The 15,226-nt window shown below is 40.9% G+C and overlaps 1 protein-coding gene across 7 annotated transcripts in view; it reads left to right on the top strand.

Moving 5' to 3' along the window:
* Positions 1-2,078: 2,078 nt before the first annotated feature.
* Positions 2,079-15,226, top strand: part of myt1a (myelin transcription factor 1a) — a 77,991-nt gene continuing 64,843 nt past the window's right edge. Inside the window, exons 1-11 of one of the 7 annotated variants that reach the window (XM_085394428.1) lie at positions 2,081-2,301; positions 3,514-3,600; positions 3,693-3,747; positions 4,833-4,866; positions 5,049-5,114; positions 9,144-9,376; positions 11,679-12,746; positions 12,821-12,940; positions 13,596-13,686; positions 14,078-14,191; positions 14,275-14,492. In XM_085394428.1, the coding sequence (XP_085250554.1) occupies positions 3,693-3,747; positions 4,833-4,866; positions 5,049-5,114; positions 9,144-9,376; positions 11,679-12,746; positions 12,821-12,940; positions 13,596-13,686; positions 14,078-14,191; positions 14,275-14,492 (1,999 nt within the window). In that variant the 5' untranslated portion in view covers positions 2,081-2,301; positions 3,514-3,600. Of the gene's footprint in view, positions 2,302-3,513; positions 3,601-3,692; positions 3,748-4,832; positions 4,867-5,045; positions 5,115-9,143; positions 9,377-11,678; positions 12,747-12,820; positions 12,941-13,595; positions 13,687-14,077; positions 14,192-14,274; positions 14,493-15,226 lie in introns of all 7 variants that reach the window. The other 6 variants (XM_085394425.1, XM_085394429.1, XM_085394431.1 and 3 more) reach the window with 6 other exon arrangements.

Genomic DNA, 15,226 nt, shown 5'->3' with positions numbered 1-15,226 from the left:
CATACGTCTGTGTAAATGTTCAAGTGAAATACAAATGTGTGAAAATGGAGCACAAAGCCAACACATTTGTTCTTTCTTCATTTTTTTTGAACTGCTGCCCTGTTTGCAACATTATTTAAACCTATTTCATTTCAGCTGAAATAGTTCCAAATATTTTGGGTTTTTAATCTCATATGATGTATGAGATCATACTATAAAGTAACCCTGCCATTCCACATTCAAGTATAAAACCGCCATACTTTCAATCTGCTTCACTGTGAACAGCAGCTGTTACAAGCTCATCTGTCTGTGATATGCACAATTACAATACTGTGCAAAGGTTTTGAGTCACCTCTCATTTCTTTCCATTTTGCTTTCCAGGAGCCAGACATTCAAAAATCAAAAAATCAACATTTTCACACCTATGCTTTTTTTATTTGTTTGTTCAATCATTAATTCTGACCTATCAATCATTTCAGCATCAAAAGACACACCTACACCCACTCCTACCCAACATACACACTCGTATACACACATTGACGTAAACAATGGCAGAAAATTATGGGAAATTCAGGAAAGGAATAAATAAGTGTTGTCTACACATAACAGAAAACATAGCAAAGAACCAATCTTCAGTGATATCTTTAGACACTTTGTTTTGGGCAGCCTGTAATGAAAACAAGGAATTTGTCCCCATTTCTTGAGTTAAATCTATGAAAAATGCCAAAGATAACACAATTTGACAGGCACTAATTAATAATTGTATCAACAGGCTTAGCTTGACCATTTTCTTTTTGTTGAACACTTGGCATATCTCAGAACGGTGTGCAGGGAGTCTCTAAAACATCTGAGAAAGCTAGAGTTTTTAAAAACTCTACAGCAGATGAACAGTATCTGAAAGTCAAAAACTGGAAAAGATCCAGCAAAGACCTGACACAGGACCTGAGAGATGCATCCAATCTGTTGTTCACTGAAGACTCATTAGAAGTTGTCTCAGAGGAAAAGTGGCTTTCATGGCATGGGATACCATCGAGTATCATGAAAGTTTCTCTGTGCAGGCAAAATTGAATTTTAGAGTGCCGAGGGCCGAAGACCTCTCCCTTCAGTCATTTATGAGCAGTCTGTACTCAGTCAGGCACACAGGGCTCTATTCCACATCCTAAGTATGAGCTCTTGGCTTCTGCCAGAAAGTAGAGTCCTAAAATGTGGCTGAATAGCATTAACGTTTCATTTGTCCCTACACCAATTAAGCTTTTACATCAGAGCTTTGTGTAGCACAGGGGTTTTCTGTGGAGTATTGGTTGCTTTTAAGCTGCTTGGTTTGTCATTATCGATCCACTTCTATTTGGTATTTCTTTAGTCTTTCTTTTAATGTTTATTGGCTCTTTTAAAAAGCAGTTTCTGTGACAGCACTTTACACATTTCTGTAAAATTTGTCTTAGGGGACAATAAAGTATACTGTACCGTATCAAGAAGCCATTAATAAGAAGGAAACTGATAGAAATGGCAAACCAGAGGCAACAGGACTTATGTAGAGATGAATCAAATTTGATATTTTTATTTAACATGTTGCCATTATGTAACGATATGGCCCAGAGATGAGCTTTGAATGTTGTTCAAGAACCCTTGAGAACTATTTGTGAAGACACTTACAGAAGTTACAGGAAAGTGTTCCTAAAAGAGAGTTCAGCCTGTGTAAAGATTAAAGGTGGTCAAACACTGAATTTCAAGCTCGTTGGGACTGTGGAAACTGGAGTTTGCTTGTTTGTCTTATTTTATTTTCCCAGGTCTTGATAGATCTTTGCACCTAGTTCATCAGCAATGAATGAAGCAATGAGGTCTGTTTCAAGACTAAGGGAGAACAAAATCTTTGTCTCTGATGTCTGTGAGCTGAGTTCTGCAGCTAACAATGTCCAGCAGAATGCAGTTCTGTCAGAGGAGTGCTGCAGCCTCAGCTGCGCGGGGACTGAGAGGAGCGTGTCGTCGCTGCTGGCTCTGGCTCTTTAAATACTGGCTGCCTCCGGCACTTCGCGGCCGGCCGAGGGGGGAGCCCAGCCCCGGTGGGCCGGTTGCAGCTCTCCTGGGCTCCTGCAGGAGGCACTGCAGCGGGGTTTCTGTCCGTGGTGCTGGAGAGTCGGCAGTCTCTGTCCGGGGTGCTGAACGGCTCGGTTTGCTGCTGCCGCCTCGCAGACTCGGCCCCCTGTGTCCGGCTTGGCTCCGCACTTCTTTCGGGCTCGTAGTCGTTGGAGCGTTACCGGAACGTCCTTCTGCCCGGAGATGTGTCTGCGAGGGGGGAGGGGAGGGCAGTAGTCTGAGCGTAAGGTAAGGCCGAGCTGTGTCTGCGTGACAAAGAGCAGCGTATGCGTGGATGTTGTGAGGCCTCGGCTGCAGACTGTGACGCTGGATTTGGTGCCGAGCGGTGCGGATGAAGCGAGGACGTATTTAGGTTTCCATGTTTTTAACTCGTTTCCTTCCACGGAGAATCATTGGAGATCTGCCTTTTCATCCGATTATTATTATGGGCCGCTCGGCGTTTCCGGCGGTTCTTTGGCGGCCCCAGAAGTGAGAGCCCGAAACGGGAACAGCCCGTCCTCCGCCGGCCGCAGGCCTGGTGGTGCTCAGCCGATCGGCCTGTAGCTCATTCTGTGTTCTCATTTCTCTTTTTGTCAATTGCTGTCAACGTGAAAAAAAGCTTTCAGCAGGATGAGGTCACCTGAAACTTTAGTCATCCTGAAATCCCGATCTGTCACGTCTACAGCTGACTGCTGTCGACTGCCTTCTAGGACGTAGCCTGCTTTACTTTGAGCTCCAAAATCACGAGCATTGATCAGAAAGTCCATCTGTTTACTGATGGAATATTTGAATAGTTAGACTGTACGCTCACACAACATGTCTGCATTGGATACTGTAAGTGTCAAAACGGGGCTCCCCCCTCACGAAATAATTTAGTCATACTTTTGAACTAATGGATATTTGTATTGTTCTTGCCGTCCAATGATTTTTAACTTTAGCCAAGAAAAGTGGCTCAATCTGCAACAAGACCGTTGAAATAATTCAAGCTCATCTTTCCAAAGCTAAATAGATAGCAGTAAATCATTACGTAAGAAATATATTTGTCTACATTTGATTTTGATGTTTTCTGATATGAGAATCAAAATACAGATTTTGGTCAAATCTGTTTGGATGTGGAATTCGCTCACTATATAAACATACAACACACAACAGCAACAGCTAATGTTTGGTGTTCCCAGTGACATGCTACATTGCTGTCTGAGCATGTACAGTATACTAGACCCATGTGCACCCACATATTTCTCCAAAATACACATTTTCTGGTACCTTTGGAAAGATTTTCTTTTAGAAAAGTAGAGTTTTCACATTTCTACCTCCATAAAATTGTGGGATTCACAAGAGAAAGATTAAAGATCTTTAGTTAGAATATAAGCAAGCAGCTTAATATAGTGTATAACATAGTTGTCCTACAACACTAGCTGACTGTAAGGTGGTGTTGTGTGTTTTGTGTGTTTTATCCAGCAAAAATGAGTTCAAAGTTCAGACTCTGAGCCCGCGGTGGACCAGTACAGAACCAGTCAACCAGAGAGGACAAGCCTCAGTGACAATGTACCTATCTGTCTGCCTGCCTGTCTGTCTGTCTGACTGTCTGTCTACACTTCCTCACTTGTGAATGTTACTCATGTCCCTCTGTTACTTAGATGAGTCAAGACACTACAGAGACACGAACACGAACCCGCTCCAAAGGCATCCGGGGTCAGTATATACACACCCACACACACAAATAAAATTTCTAATACATTAAAAAAATGTTGAAATGAACGCTATAGTTTGCATAAAGCTCTTATCATTTTCACCATGACAAAGAGGGTGGAGTACTGAGAAAGCACTAACACACTTGCTTACCAGACCTTCCTACTTACAACAGTAGTCAAGACAGCTGTAGCTGTTGTAGATGAAATTCGTTTTTGGAGTGTTGCTTGGACGTATCTTTACTGTTGTAAATGGACTGATTCTTACATAGCACTTTTCTACTCTCCCGGAGCACTCAAAGCGCTTTATACAACATGTCACATTCACCCATTCATGCCCATTCACACAAGACCTTCTTCTATGCTTTTTAGAAAAAAAGAAGCTAACTAGCACATACATTCTCAAGTGAATGCATCAGAGAGCAACTTGGGGTTAGTATCGTGCATGCAGACTGGGGGCGACAGGGATCAAACCAAAAACCTTCCAATCAGCAGGTGACCTGCTCTACCACCTGAGCTACAGCCACCACATACCCTGTGGTCTACTCATAGGGTGCAGGCTTCCTATGGATGCTGGCATTGAACTGTGTGCTGATAATAAGCAGATGGTCACTTTTATCTCTTCTTCTTTTATCATTATCTTGTTTTTCTCATTTGCCTTGGCACACTCCTCAGAGCAGTTCTCAGCACTTACCAAACACATTTTAACAATTTTTCCTGTGCCATGCATGCTGAAGGATAGAACTCTCTCCAAACCATTATCATTTGTGACAAATGCTTGTTGTGCATTAGTATTTTAAATTATCATGTGTCATTAACCTGCATATAATCTTAAATATTGACACCGAAACAAAAAATTGGCATGCTATGTGTAAAAATATAATAGTACATCTCGTCACTCTGTGGGACAAGATGTCCTCTAATTCTCCAACTTACATTGTAATGGAGAAGATGCCATCTATCTCTTACAGTAAGCAAATCATGTCGACTATAAGCAGAGCTCACAAGATAATACGCTCAGAGTTTTCACTTCAGTTAAAGCCAAATTATTGTTATATCAGTATCTAACATGTCTTCCTGTTTCATCAGAACTGGTGGCACAAGAAATGAAGCAAGACTTAAGGTAAACGAGTTTATAACTCAGCATAAAAAGTTATAAATTATGTATATATATATATATATATATATATATATATATATATATATATATATATATATATATATATATATATATATATATATATATATATATATATTATGTGTGTAAAAAAATTGTATTTCTTTTGACTTGATGTGTGTCAGTAGCAGTTGTCCCACTCCTGGATGTGATGGTAAAGGCCATGTCAGTGGAAGGTACTCACGACACAGGAGGTAAGATTGTTAAATATATATAAGAAATCAGTCAGTCATCATAAAAGACTGTATGCTGCCTAGTACATAGTGTGTATATGAAAGCTTAGGTGTAACAAATCAGTGACAGGCTCTGGTGCCATGTTTTTGGTCCTTACCCCTAGGACATGCCGAGCAAAAAAAACCCCTCTCTCTCAGTCTTGCACGCTCTCCCTCTCTCTCTCTCTCTCTCTCTCTCTCTCTCTCTCTCTCTCTCACTCTCTCTCTCTCTCTCACACACACACACACACACACACACACACACACACACACACACACACACACAATGAATACAGTGAATAAATAGAATCATATAGTTATAATAGTAACTATCAGTAGCATCATTTCGGCTTCTCATCAGCACCATGGACAGCAACCCTAGTCAGAGGTTGGGGGTAACAGGCATATTTATTTAAGCTTATGCTATAAACTCATGCCATCTTCTTCAACTAGACAACCGTAAACCTAAACCAGGTTTAGCGATGCTGACGTAACTGTACCCTAATGTATATAACAATGGAAGAAATGAGGAAAACACACTGACCACAGGTCCTCATAGACTGGCTAGACAGGGTTATCATACCAAACAAGCACATTCATTTTAGAAAGCCCTTCTAGGTATGTTACACACACATATTACAGTATGAATGCATACATTCAATACATAAATGGTAACAATGCTTCAGTTCTTTACAAAAACACAAACTACATGTCACCAAGTCTTGGAACTTGTGCTGTCGTATTCTGTTCTTCTTATTTTGAGCTCCACTGTTTTGATTCAACTTGCCAAGCATATTTGATGATATTGCTGCACTGACAAACTATTGTTTTTCACTAACTGTATTACAAACTGTTGCAGAGCTGATGTCAGCAGGTTCATGTGCATTTTCCACAAAATGACAGAGAGCAAGGTGAAAAAATGCAAGTAAAATCCCAATTTAAAAAAAAAATTGGCACACTGTGTAAGAGGAAAATAAAAGAAGGCAATGATTTGTAGAGCTCATATATTCATATTTTATTCATAATACAATATAGAAAACAAATGTTTAAACGTTACTATTTCATGAAAAATATAACCTCATTTTGAATTTCGATGTCAGCAACGCATCTTAAAAACATTGGAAGAGCACAACAAAAGGCTGGAAAAGTAAGTGGTACTAAAAAAGAAACACCTAGAGGAACATTTTGCAACCAATTAGGTTACTTGGCAGCAGGTCAGTAACATTACTTACTGTGAAAACAGCATCTTAGCGAGGCAGTGCTTCTCAGAAGTAAAAATAGGCAAAGTTCATCATTCAGGAAAAAAAATGCAAATTGTGGAAAAATCTTAGAATAACACCAAAGTGGGCAAAATGGAGGCTCATCCGATCTGTGAAGACTAGCCTCTGTCAGTGCGCCCCAGGGTGGCTGTGGCTACAATGTAGCTTGCCATCACCAGTGTGTGAATGTGTGTGTGAATGGGTGGATGACTGGATATGTAAAGCGCTCTGGGGTCCTTAGGGACTAGTAAAGCGCTATATAAATACAGGCCATTTACCATTTACCATTTAGCCTTCACAAGATGAGGAACGATTTTAAAAAGCCCCATGTTTTACTTGTTTTACTTAGACAGAGAATCACACACCCACAGAGAAACTCAAACCCTGGGTCTGAGGCCCTGTGACTAGGGATGGGTATCGAAAACCAGTTCTTGTTGAGAACCGGTTCCCACTGTTTCAATTCCTTGGAATTGTTTGCCAGTTTTGCAAACGATTCCCTTATCGATTCCAGTCGCCCCGAATGACGTCACCACGTTGCAGAGCGTCATTTACCTGGCAGGAAACACGGCGCCTAAGCGGCTCAAACGCTCAAAAGTTTGATTATACTTTATGAGAACGGATGACAACAGGGCAACTTGCAATACTTGAAAAGTAGATATTTAATTTAAGGGAGGAAACACTACGAATACGCGATCTGCCTTATTACAAAACCTGCCATTACTGTGCATTTAGGTTACCATGATGAGAGAGACAGAGTCTGGCTGGCTCAGATGCTGGCAGTTCTCACTGCTGTCTACCGGTAGCATCTCCTTTCAGGCCAGGATAGACGAATGTCACCAAGCAGTGACTAAGGTTGTGGTCAAAGGCTTGCACTCATTTGCCAGCAGATGCCCCCGATTTTCAGTAAGTGAATGTGTTTAATTGTAGGCAGGGACATTACTGGATATTCTTGGGTAATTGCTACTGAATCATTTATGTTGTACTTTGTTATTGCTACAGAAGAATATTTATTTTATTATTTTACATTTATAATTGTTTTTCCTGGGGACCCTGTGACACCCCATTGAAGAGCCGTAGGCTGTGGATCTCTTAAGATCTCACTGTTGGGTTTGTAAGGCCATGTTACTCCTGAAGATATAGAGAAGATATAAAACAAAGTTCTAAGCTAATCAACCTTAGTGTTCTCCTTTTTTAAAAAGAATCGATAAAAGAATCGATAAAGAATCGAATCGTTAAAGAGTTGAAAATGGAATCGGAATCGTGAAAATCTTATCAATACCCATCCCTACCCGTGACCATTATTTGTATTTTTTCGCAAAGTAGTCAGGATGACAAAAAGCCAGAGCTCTGTCTAGCCAAATATTCTGTCATGTGTTGCTGTGCTGAAGCCAGGTTTTGGCATCAACGTGCAAGATACAGGAGACAGGACGTGAAAGCCTTTAACTTTTATTATTTGTAACCTACAAGGAAGAGAGATAAACAGAGAGCCAGGTCAGAACTGAACCAGGACACGTAAAGCAGAGGACTACACAGGAGAAGCATGAGGGGATGATGCAACAAGCAATACAGAGGGTTTAAATACAAAAAAGCAAATGGGCAAAGTGGAGACACCTGAAGAGCACAGCTGAACTGAATCTGACTAAATAGACAGGGGAAGCAAAACTGAACATAGTGTACTTTCAATTCATTTTTTTTGTCACATTCACAGTATAACATGCAGCGAAATGCTTGCGTCTGAGCTGCGCACAGGCTGCAGACATCGCTCCAAAGGTGTGTGTAGCTTTACCACTATACCAACACAACAAGAGACAAGGAACTATCAAAATAAAACAGGAACTAACTGAGCAGGCAACAGATTCATATATAAACTAGACATGGCAACAGAAACACAGATTTGACATAGAAACAGAAAGGTAAACACTGAAACAAGACTGACTGACTGAGGACTAAACACAGACAAGACAAGGGCACAGGAGAAAAGGGAGGCAAAAATTCAAGGGACTCAAAACATAAACTGAATATACTTGACCTAAAACTAAAACTAACATTTTTAATTAAGAGTTTAGACAAAAAAAAAAAAAAAAAAACAGGACTATGACAGAATTACTAAATGGTAAATGGCCTGTATTTATATAGCGCTTTACTAGTCCCTAAGGACCCCAAAGCGCTTTACATATCCAGTCATCCACCCATTCACACACTGGTGATGGCAAGCTACATTGTAGCCACAGCCACCCTGGGGCACACTGACAGAGGCGAGGCTGCCGGACACTGGCGCCACCAGGCCCTCTGACCACCACCAGTAGGCAACGGGTGAAGTGTCTTGCCCAAGGACACAACGACTGAGACTAGAAATATTATGATAAACAAAATTAGAAAGTCTTCACAGAACAAATCCCCAAATAAGTTCACTAAACACAAAACGCTGGGTCAATGACCTGGGAACTATGGCATAAACAAACATTAGCTCAAAACTATCACACTATCAAACATAAAGCGCTAGGGATTAAGCACCTTCTCTAACTTGTATTCACAATTAAAACCGAGTTAGAATTACGAATTAATCTAGCAAGCATGACTTTGGACTGCGAGAGGAAGCCAGAGTACCTGAAGGAAAAAACTTTGTTGCTAGTAGTATCTAGACTCTCCAGTGTTGCTCACACACCTCAATATAGTATGTGACAGAACACTAATTACTTGTTAGGTTTCTTTCTGACATTATACACATCAGTAACCATGTTTCTCTTTTCAGCATACTTGGTTGCCCAATTGTGAAGAAAAGGAAGCTGGAGGAGGCTGAGGCCGGGGAGAACCAGTCCGCTCCCAAGAGAAAGAATCAGTCTGCTAAACAGGCAGCAGATGGAGGGTTGACTGCAGACAGTGACACAGCAGAAGAGGAAGAGGAGGAGCAGAAAGAGAATGAAGGGGATGAAGAAAACAAGGACAAGAAGGCCAAAACAACAAGCAGGCCAGAGTCAATAGAACGTGAGTAAATCCAAACTAGAGCAGTTGCCTCCTTACCCGCCAAGCAAAACTGGCTCCTGTATACATAGTTATTTTAAGTATGTACAGTCAGGGAAAACAATTATTTGAACCCCTGCTGATTTTGTAACTTTTCCCACTACCAAAGAAATGGTCAGTCTATAATTTCAATGGCAGGTTTATTTGAACAATGAGAGACTTTACTTTATTGATTTATATAGTACTCTTCACAGGATAAAAACCACAAAGTGCTTCACAATAATATAAAACAGATAAACATAAAACAGTACAATCAAATATACAGCACAAATCTAATTAAAAACTAGTCTAAAGATGGAGGGAGAGAATTCCACAACCTTGGGGCCACCGCTCTGGTTTTAAAACGTGTTCGGGGGACTACCAACAGCCTTTGAAATCAATAAAGTAAAGTAAAGTAAAGTAAAGTAAAGTAAAGTAAAGTAAGAGACAGAACAATAACCAAAAAATCCAGAAAAATGGATTTGAAAAAAGTTACAACTTAATTTGCATCTTCATGAAGGAAATAAATATTTGATCCCTTTGCAAAACGTGGTTTAGTACTTTGTAGCAAAATCTTTTTTGGTAACTGGAGAAGTCAGACGTGTCTTGTAGCTGGCCACAAGTTTTGCACACATCTCAGGGGGGATTTTGTCCCACTCCTCTTTGCAGATCCTCTCCAAGTCATTAATGTTTCATGGCTGATGTTTGGCAACTCTAACCTTCAGCTCCCTCCACAGATTTTCTGTGGGATTGGAGACTGACTAGGCCACTCCAAGACCTTAATATGCTTCGTCTTGAGCCAATCCTTTGTTGCCTTGGTCGTGTGTTTTGGATCATTGTCATGCTGGAATACTCACCCACGACCCATTTTCAATACCCTGGCTAAAGGAAGGTGGTTCTCACCCAAGATTTGATGGTACATGGCCCCATCCATCCTCCCTTTGATGTGATACAGTTGTTCTGTCCCCTTGGCAGAAAAACACCCTCAAAGCATGTTTCTACCTCCATGTTTGACGGTGGGGATAATATTCTTGGAGTCATTGACAGCATTCTTCCTCCTCCAAACATGGCAAGTTGAGTTGATGCCAAATAGCTCGGTTTTGGTCTCATTTGACCACAACACCTTCACCAAGTCCTCTTTTGAAACATTGAGATGTTTCGTGACAAACTTCAAAGTTTGAGTAGTTCTGGCCTGATTCCTCACCGTTCTTATTCTCATAAACTCCACGAGGTGAGATCTTGTGTGGAGCTCCAGACCGAGGGAGACTGGCAGTTATTTTATCATTCTCCCATATGCGAATAATCGCGCCAACTGTTGTCACCTTCTCACCCAACTGCTTGGCAATGGTCTTGTAGTCCATTCCAGCCTTGTGTAGGTCCACAATCGTGTCCCTAACATCCATGGAAAACTCTGGTCTTGGCCATGGTGCAGAGTTTGGAATCTGGATCGATTGATTGCTTCTATGGACAGCTGTCTTTTATACAGGTAAAGAGTTGAAAAGGCTCCAAATGTCAGCTTGTTACCTGTATAAAATATAAATGGGAGCCAGAAATCTTGCAGATTGATGGGGGATCAAATACTTATTTCCTAGTCAAAAGTTTGGACACACCTTCTCATTGAATGGTTTTTCAGATCTTTTATTGTTGTAATTTGTTATGGAATAATAAACTGTAAAGCCTCTGAAAATGGAGGGGCTGTGCATAAAAGTTCCTAAACAGATAGCACAAGACCTTTGTTAACATCAATCTTGTTTGTGGTGTACAGACACAAAATTACAATTTCTGTCACTGTCAACTCTGATGTTACTCTGATGTGGGTGAAGTAGATCTTAAAATGTAATGCCTACTTACATAAAAGTAACATTGTAGACTTTGAAAAATATTGATAAAGGTACATGTAGTTGTAATTCCTTACTTCAACCTGAAACTGATCCGAGTTTCCATTTTGTAGTTGAAATATAGACACATTAAAGCATATGTAATCCAGTGTCACAGAAATGAGCTTTGTATAAAAACAAGGACATTAAAAAACATAATCAGTATTTCAGTGACTGTGACGAACAGAACCGTTTCAAGATAGCGGAGAGTTTGGCATGAGTGTAGACCAAAGCCAACTTCCTGAACAGTTGACTTTGGTCTACAGTTTGGTTTGCATGCTTCACTTCACTCTTGCTAAACAAATCACATCAAGTCACCTGCAAGATCAGTCACAATGCTTGTTTTTGTGAGATGACACAGACAAAACAATCTGTGGCAATGACATTTATCTGTACTTTGAACTCCACAGCAGAGGCCTCACAGGTGACAAAAGTAACAGCAGTGTGTCCTTCAGCTGACCTTGACATGAACAAACACATCAGTGCAAAGGCTGAGAACAAAACTGTGAGTGAGAAAGCTGGTGAGGAAGTAAAACCTGCTGATGACCTTCAGCAGGAGGAAACAGAGACAAAGGATGTGAAGGATGCTTGTCTGATGACAAAGAATCAGCCATCTGCGGAACCCGCAGAGCTAACAGGCATTCCTGATCTAAAAGAAACAAAGGAGGCGGAAGAAGCAGAAGAACAGGAAGAAAATGGACAGCAAAAAAGTCCTGAGAATATTGTAGAAGAGAGGGTAATAGAAAGACAAGTGATAAGCCAGAAAAACTCAGATCATCAGTATTCAAGTGGTGATTACGGCCATCTGGCCAAAGAGTCAAAGCAGCATAAGAGGGAAGCTGATGAAGAAGAGGTCGAAGAAGAGGAAGAAGAGGAAGAAGAGGAAGAAGAAGAAGAGGAGGATGGAACAGACAGGGAGGTCCTCCAAGAGGTTGACACTCCTTACACTTTGAGTCCACGCACTCAGGGATCTGAAACTGAGGTGTCACTCAGGGAAGAAAAGATCTGTACTCCCATGACTGAGGAAGAAGAGGATGAAGAAAAGGAAGGGGAGAGAGAGGGGGAGGATCACAGACAAGAGAAGGAAGACAGTGAGATCCTGGGGGAGGAAGAGGAGGACCAAGACTCCAGTAAAGCCTCTCCAACAACAGTGGTTATAGAGGTCCGCTCTGAGGATGATGATGATGATGATGATGATGAAGAAGATGAAGAGGAGGAAGAGGAGGAGGAGGAGGAAGAAGAGGAAGGAGAGGAGCAGGATCGTGTCTCAGAGGGCTCGGGAATAACAGACGACTCAGAGAACTGGGATATGACTCGGGGGAACCTGGGGCTGCTGGAGCAGGCTATTGCTCTGAAGGCGGAGGAAGTGAAGGAAGGCCAGGAGAGCCGGAGCTCCCTGGACTACCAACCATACACATCATCCAGCAAGAGCTCAGAGGCTGCTGCTGTAGCCCGCCGCACCACTCACTACAGCAAAGGTAAGAAACAGCAAAGTCAAATGTGAACGTGTTTGCATAGAAAGTAGGTGATCACTATCTAAATAAAATTCCAGAAAAAAAGGAAGTCAAGTGTCCAACGCCAGGGTGTGATGGGACGGGTCATGTGACTGGGCTGTATCCCCATCATCGCAGTCTGTCTGGATGTCCTCACAAAGACAGAATCCCTCCAGAGAGTAAGTATAGCTTACCATTAACTTCATTGACCAACATTCAAATGTGTGCACTTTGAATTATCACCATGATTAATAAATACTGACCAATAATGCTAACACACAAACCTGTTTCTAAAAAAGTGTCCCCAATATTGTAGGGTGTTTACCTTGCGATTTAAAGTGCCTTAAGGTGATTGGTGCTATATGACTGGCCAACACTGAATTGACTAGATAATAAAATCACCAAATTCTAGGTAGCATCCTGCAAATTTATATTTAGTAATGTTATTTCGGAATACAATATCATCATAGGTTTTCACAGATGGGTGAATCCCTATCTTTACTTTTGGGGTGCTTTTTTTCCCCTGACCTGTATGTTTGTTTATTAGTTGTGAGGTGTTCCACAGCATTAGACGTCACATCCTCAGCATATTAAGTCAACTATTTTACATAGGCTTTTAACTTTTTTGGAATTCAGGTTGTAAATATTATTATTAACTCTACCAGCTTTACCATTACTCTTACTTCCACTACTGCTGTAAATTCTGTATCTTTGCCACTTGTCCTTTTCTAGCTCATACAGGTGTACACGTACATTACTACTGTTACTGCTGTGAAACCACCTAATGCAAGATAAATGCACTGACCTGAGTTTGCACTTGCTGTGTGTCTGTAGTCCTGGCCATGCATGAGAACGTCTTGAAGTGTCCTACTCCTGGCTGCACAGGCCAAGGCCATGTTAACAGCAACCGCAACACACATCGCAGGTTAATAAAGCACTCGATACACTCTGAACACTTTTTACAACAGTATATGAAACAGAAATTGACTGTCACTACTTCATAGAAAAGAACTTGTAAAAAGAGGCTTGTATTCTGATGGTTTTTTTTAAATAGTTTAGTGTTAAAGATCCTAGATCTGATTGCACACACACACACACACACACACACACACACAAACACACACACACACACACACACACACACACACACACACACACACACACACACACACACACACACATTTGCAAAATAATACTGCATAACATTTCATTGTGCTCACATCTGCTTACACTGCTTTCCCAGCAATTCAGTGAGTTTCTATTGATGAGCATTTTATTTCTTTAAATGCAATATCATTGGCATGCCTCCCCATCAGTCTGTCCGGCTGCCCCATTGCCGCAGCTGCTAAGCTGAACAAGAACCAGGACAAACAGGTTCATTTACAGGCTTCAGCCAGTGAACCCTCTTCCAATTCTGACAGAGTGCTCAGGTGAGACATGCAAGAAAAATTTTCAACTAATTGATTCATACAATGTTAAAGTATCAGTACCTAAATCAGGGCTCTTTTTTTAGGCCCATGTGTTTTGTCAAACAGCTGGAGATCCCTCAGTATGGCAGCTACCGGCCCAACACGGTGACCACTACACCTCGAGCAAACCTGGCCAAGGAGCTGGAGAAATACTCCAAGGTGTCTTTTGACTATGCAAGCTTTGATGGTCAGGTTTTTGGAAAGCGTACGCTCATTCCAAAGACACCTAGCACTGCTGAAACATCACCCAAAGCCTTCAAAAGTAAGACACAATTTCACTTTGCTTTTATTTCTTAACAACTTACAGGCTTTTTATAACCAATCCAATCCAACTTTATTTATATAGCACTTTAAAAACAACAAAGTTGACCAAAGTGCTTTCCAATAATAAAACAGAGACAGCAGTTAAAAAACATACATTAAGCAGACAAAGAAATAAATATAAATAACAATAAAATAAATACATAAATGAAAAAGAAGATAAAAATAAATCAGTATATATATTAAATATTAAAACATGAGTAAAATAGACAATAAGATATACAATGAATAAGATTAACAAAATAAAAAGATTAAGAGTGACCAACAGCTGACTAAAACTGACTACAAGCTGACTCTGGTACAACTCCTAAAAAGCCTTTGAAAAAAAGTGTATTTTTAAAAGTGATTTAAACATTTCAAGTGTTGGGGCCAGCCTAATATGGAGGGGCAGTTTATTCCATAATTTGGGTCCCCCCAGTGTTTCAGTCTCGGCATGGGGACAGCAAGGAGTGACTGGTCAGTTGATCTGGGAGACCTTTGTGGACTGTATTGGTGTAGAAGGTCTGACAGGTAAGAAGGAGCCAGGACATTTAAAACTTTAAAAGCAAACAATAAAATTTTTAAATGAATTCTAAAATGGACAGGCAACCAAGTGTAAAGAGGCAAGAACAGGGGTAATGTGCTCACGTTTGCATGTCCCTGTCAACAGACAAGCTGCAGCATTCTGGACCATTT

The sequence above is a fragment of the Rhamphochromis longiceps genome, linkage group LG20, assembly GCF_057381845.1.
Source record: "Rhamphochromis longiceps isolate RC_006_pf linkage group LG20, R_longiceps_female_GT1.1, whole genome shotgun sequence".
Taxonomy (NCBI): domain Eukaryota; kingdom Metazoa; phylum Chordata; class Actinopteri; order Cichliformes; family Cichlidae; genus Rhamphochromis; species Rhamphochromis longiceps.
The sequence above is the reverse complement of the archived record's forward strand: the minus strand, read 5'-3'. Positions and strand labels throughout refer to the sequence as shown.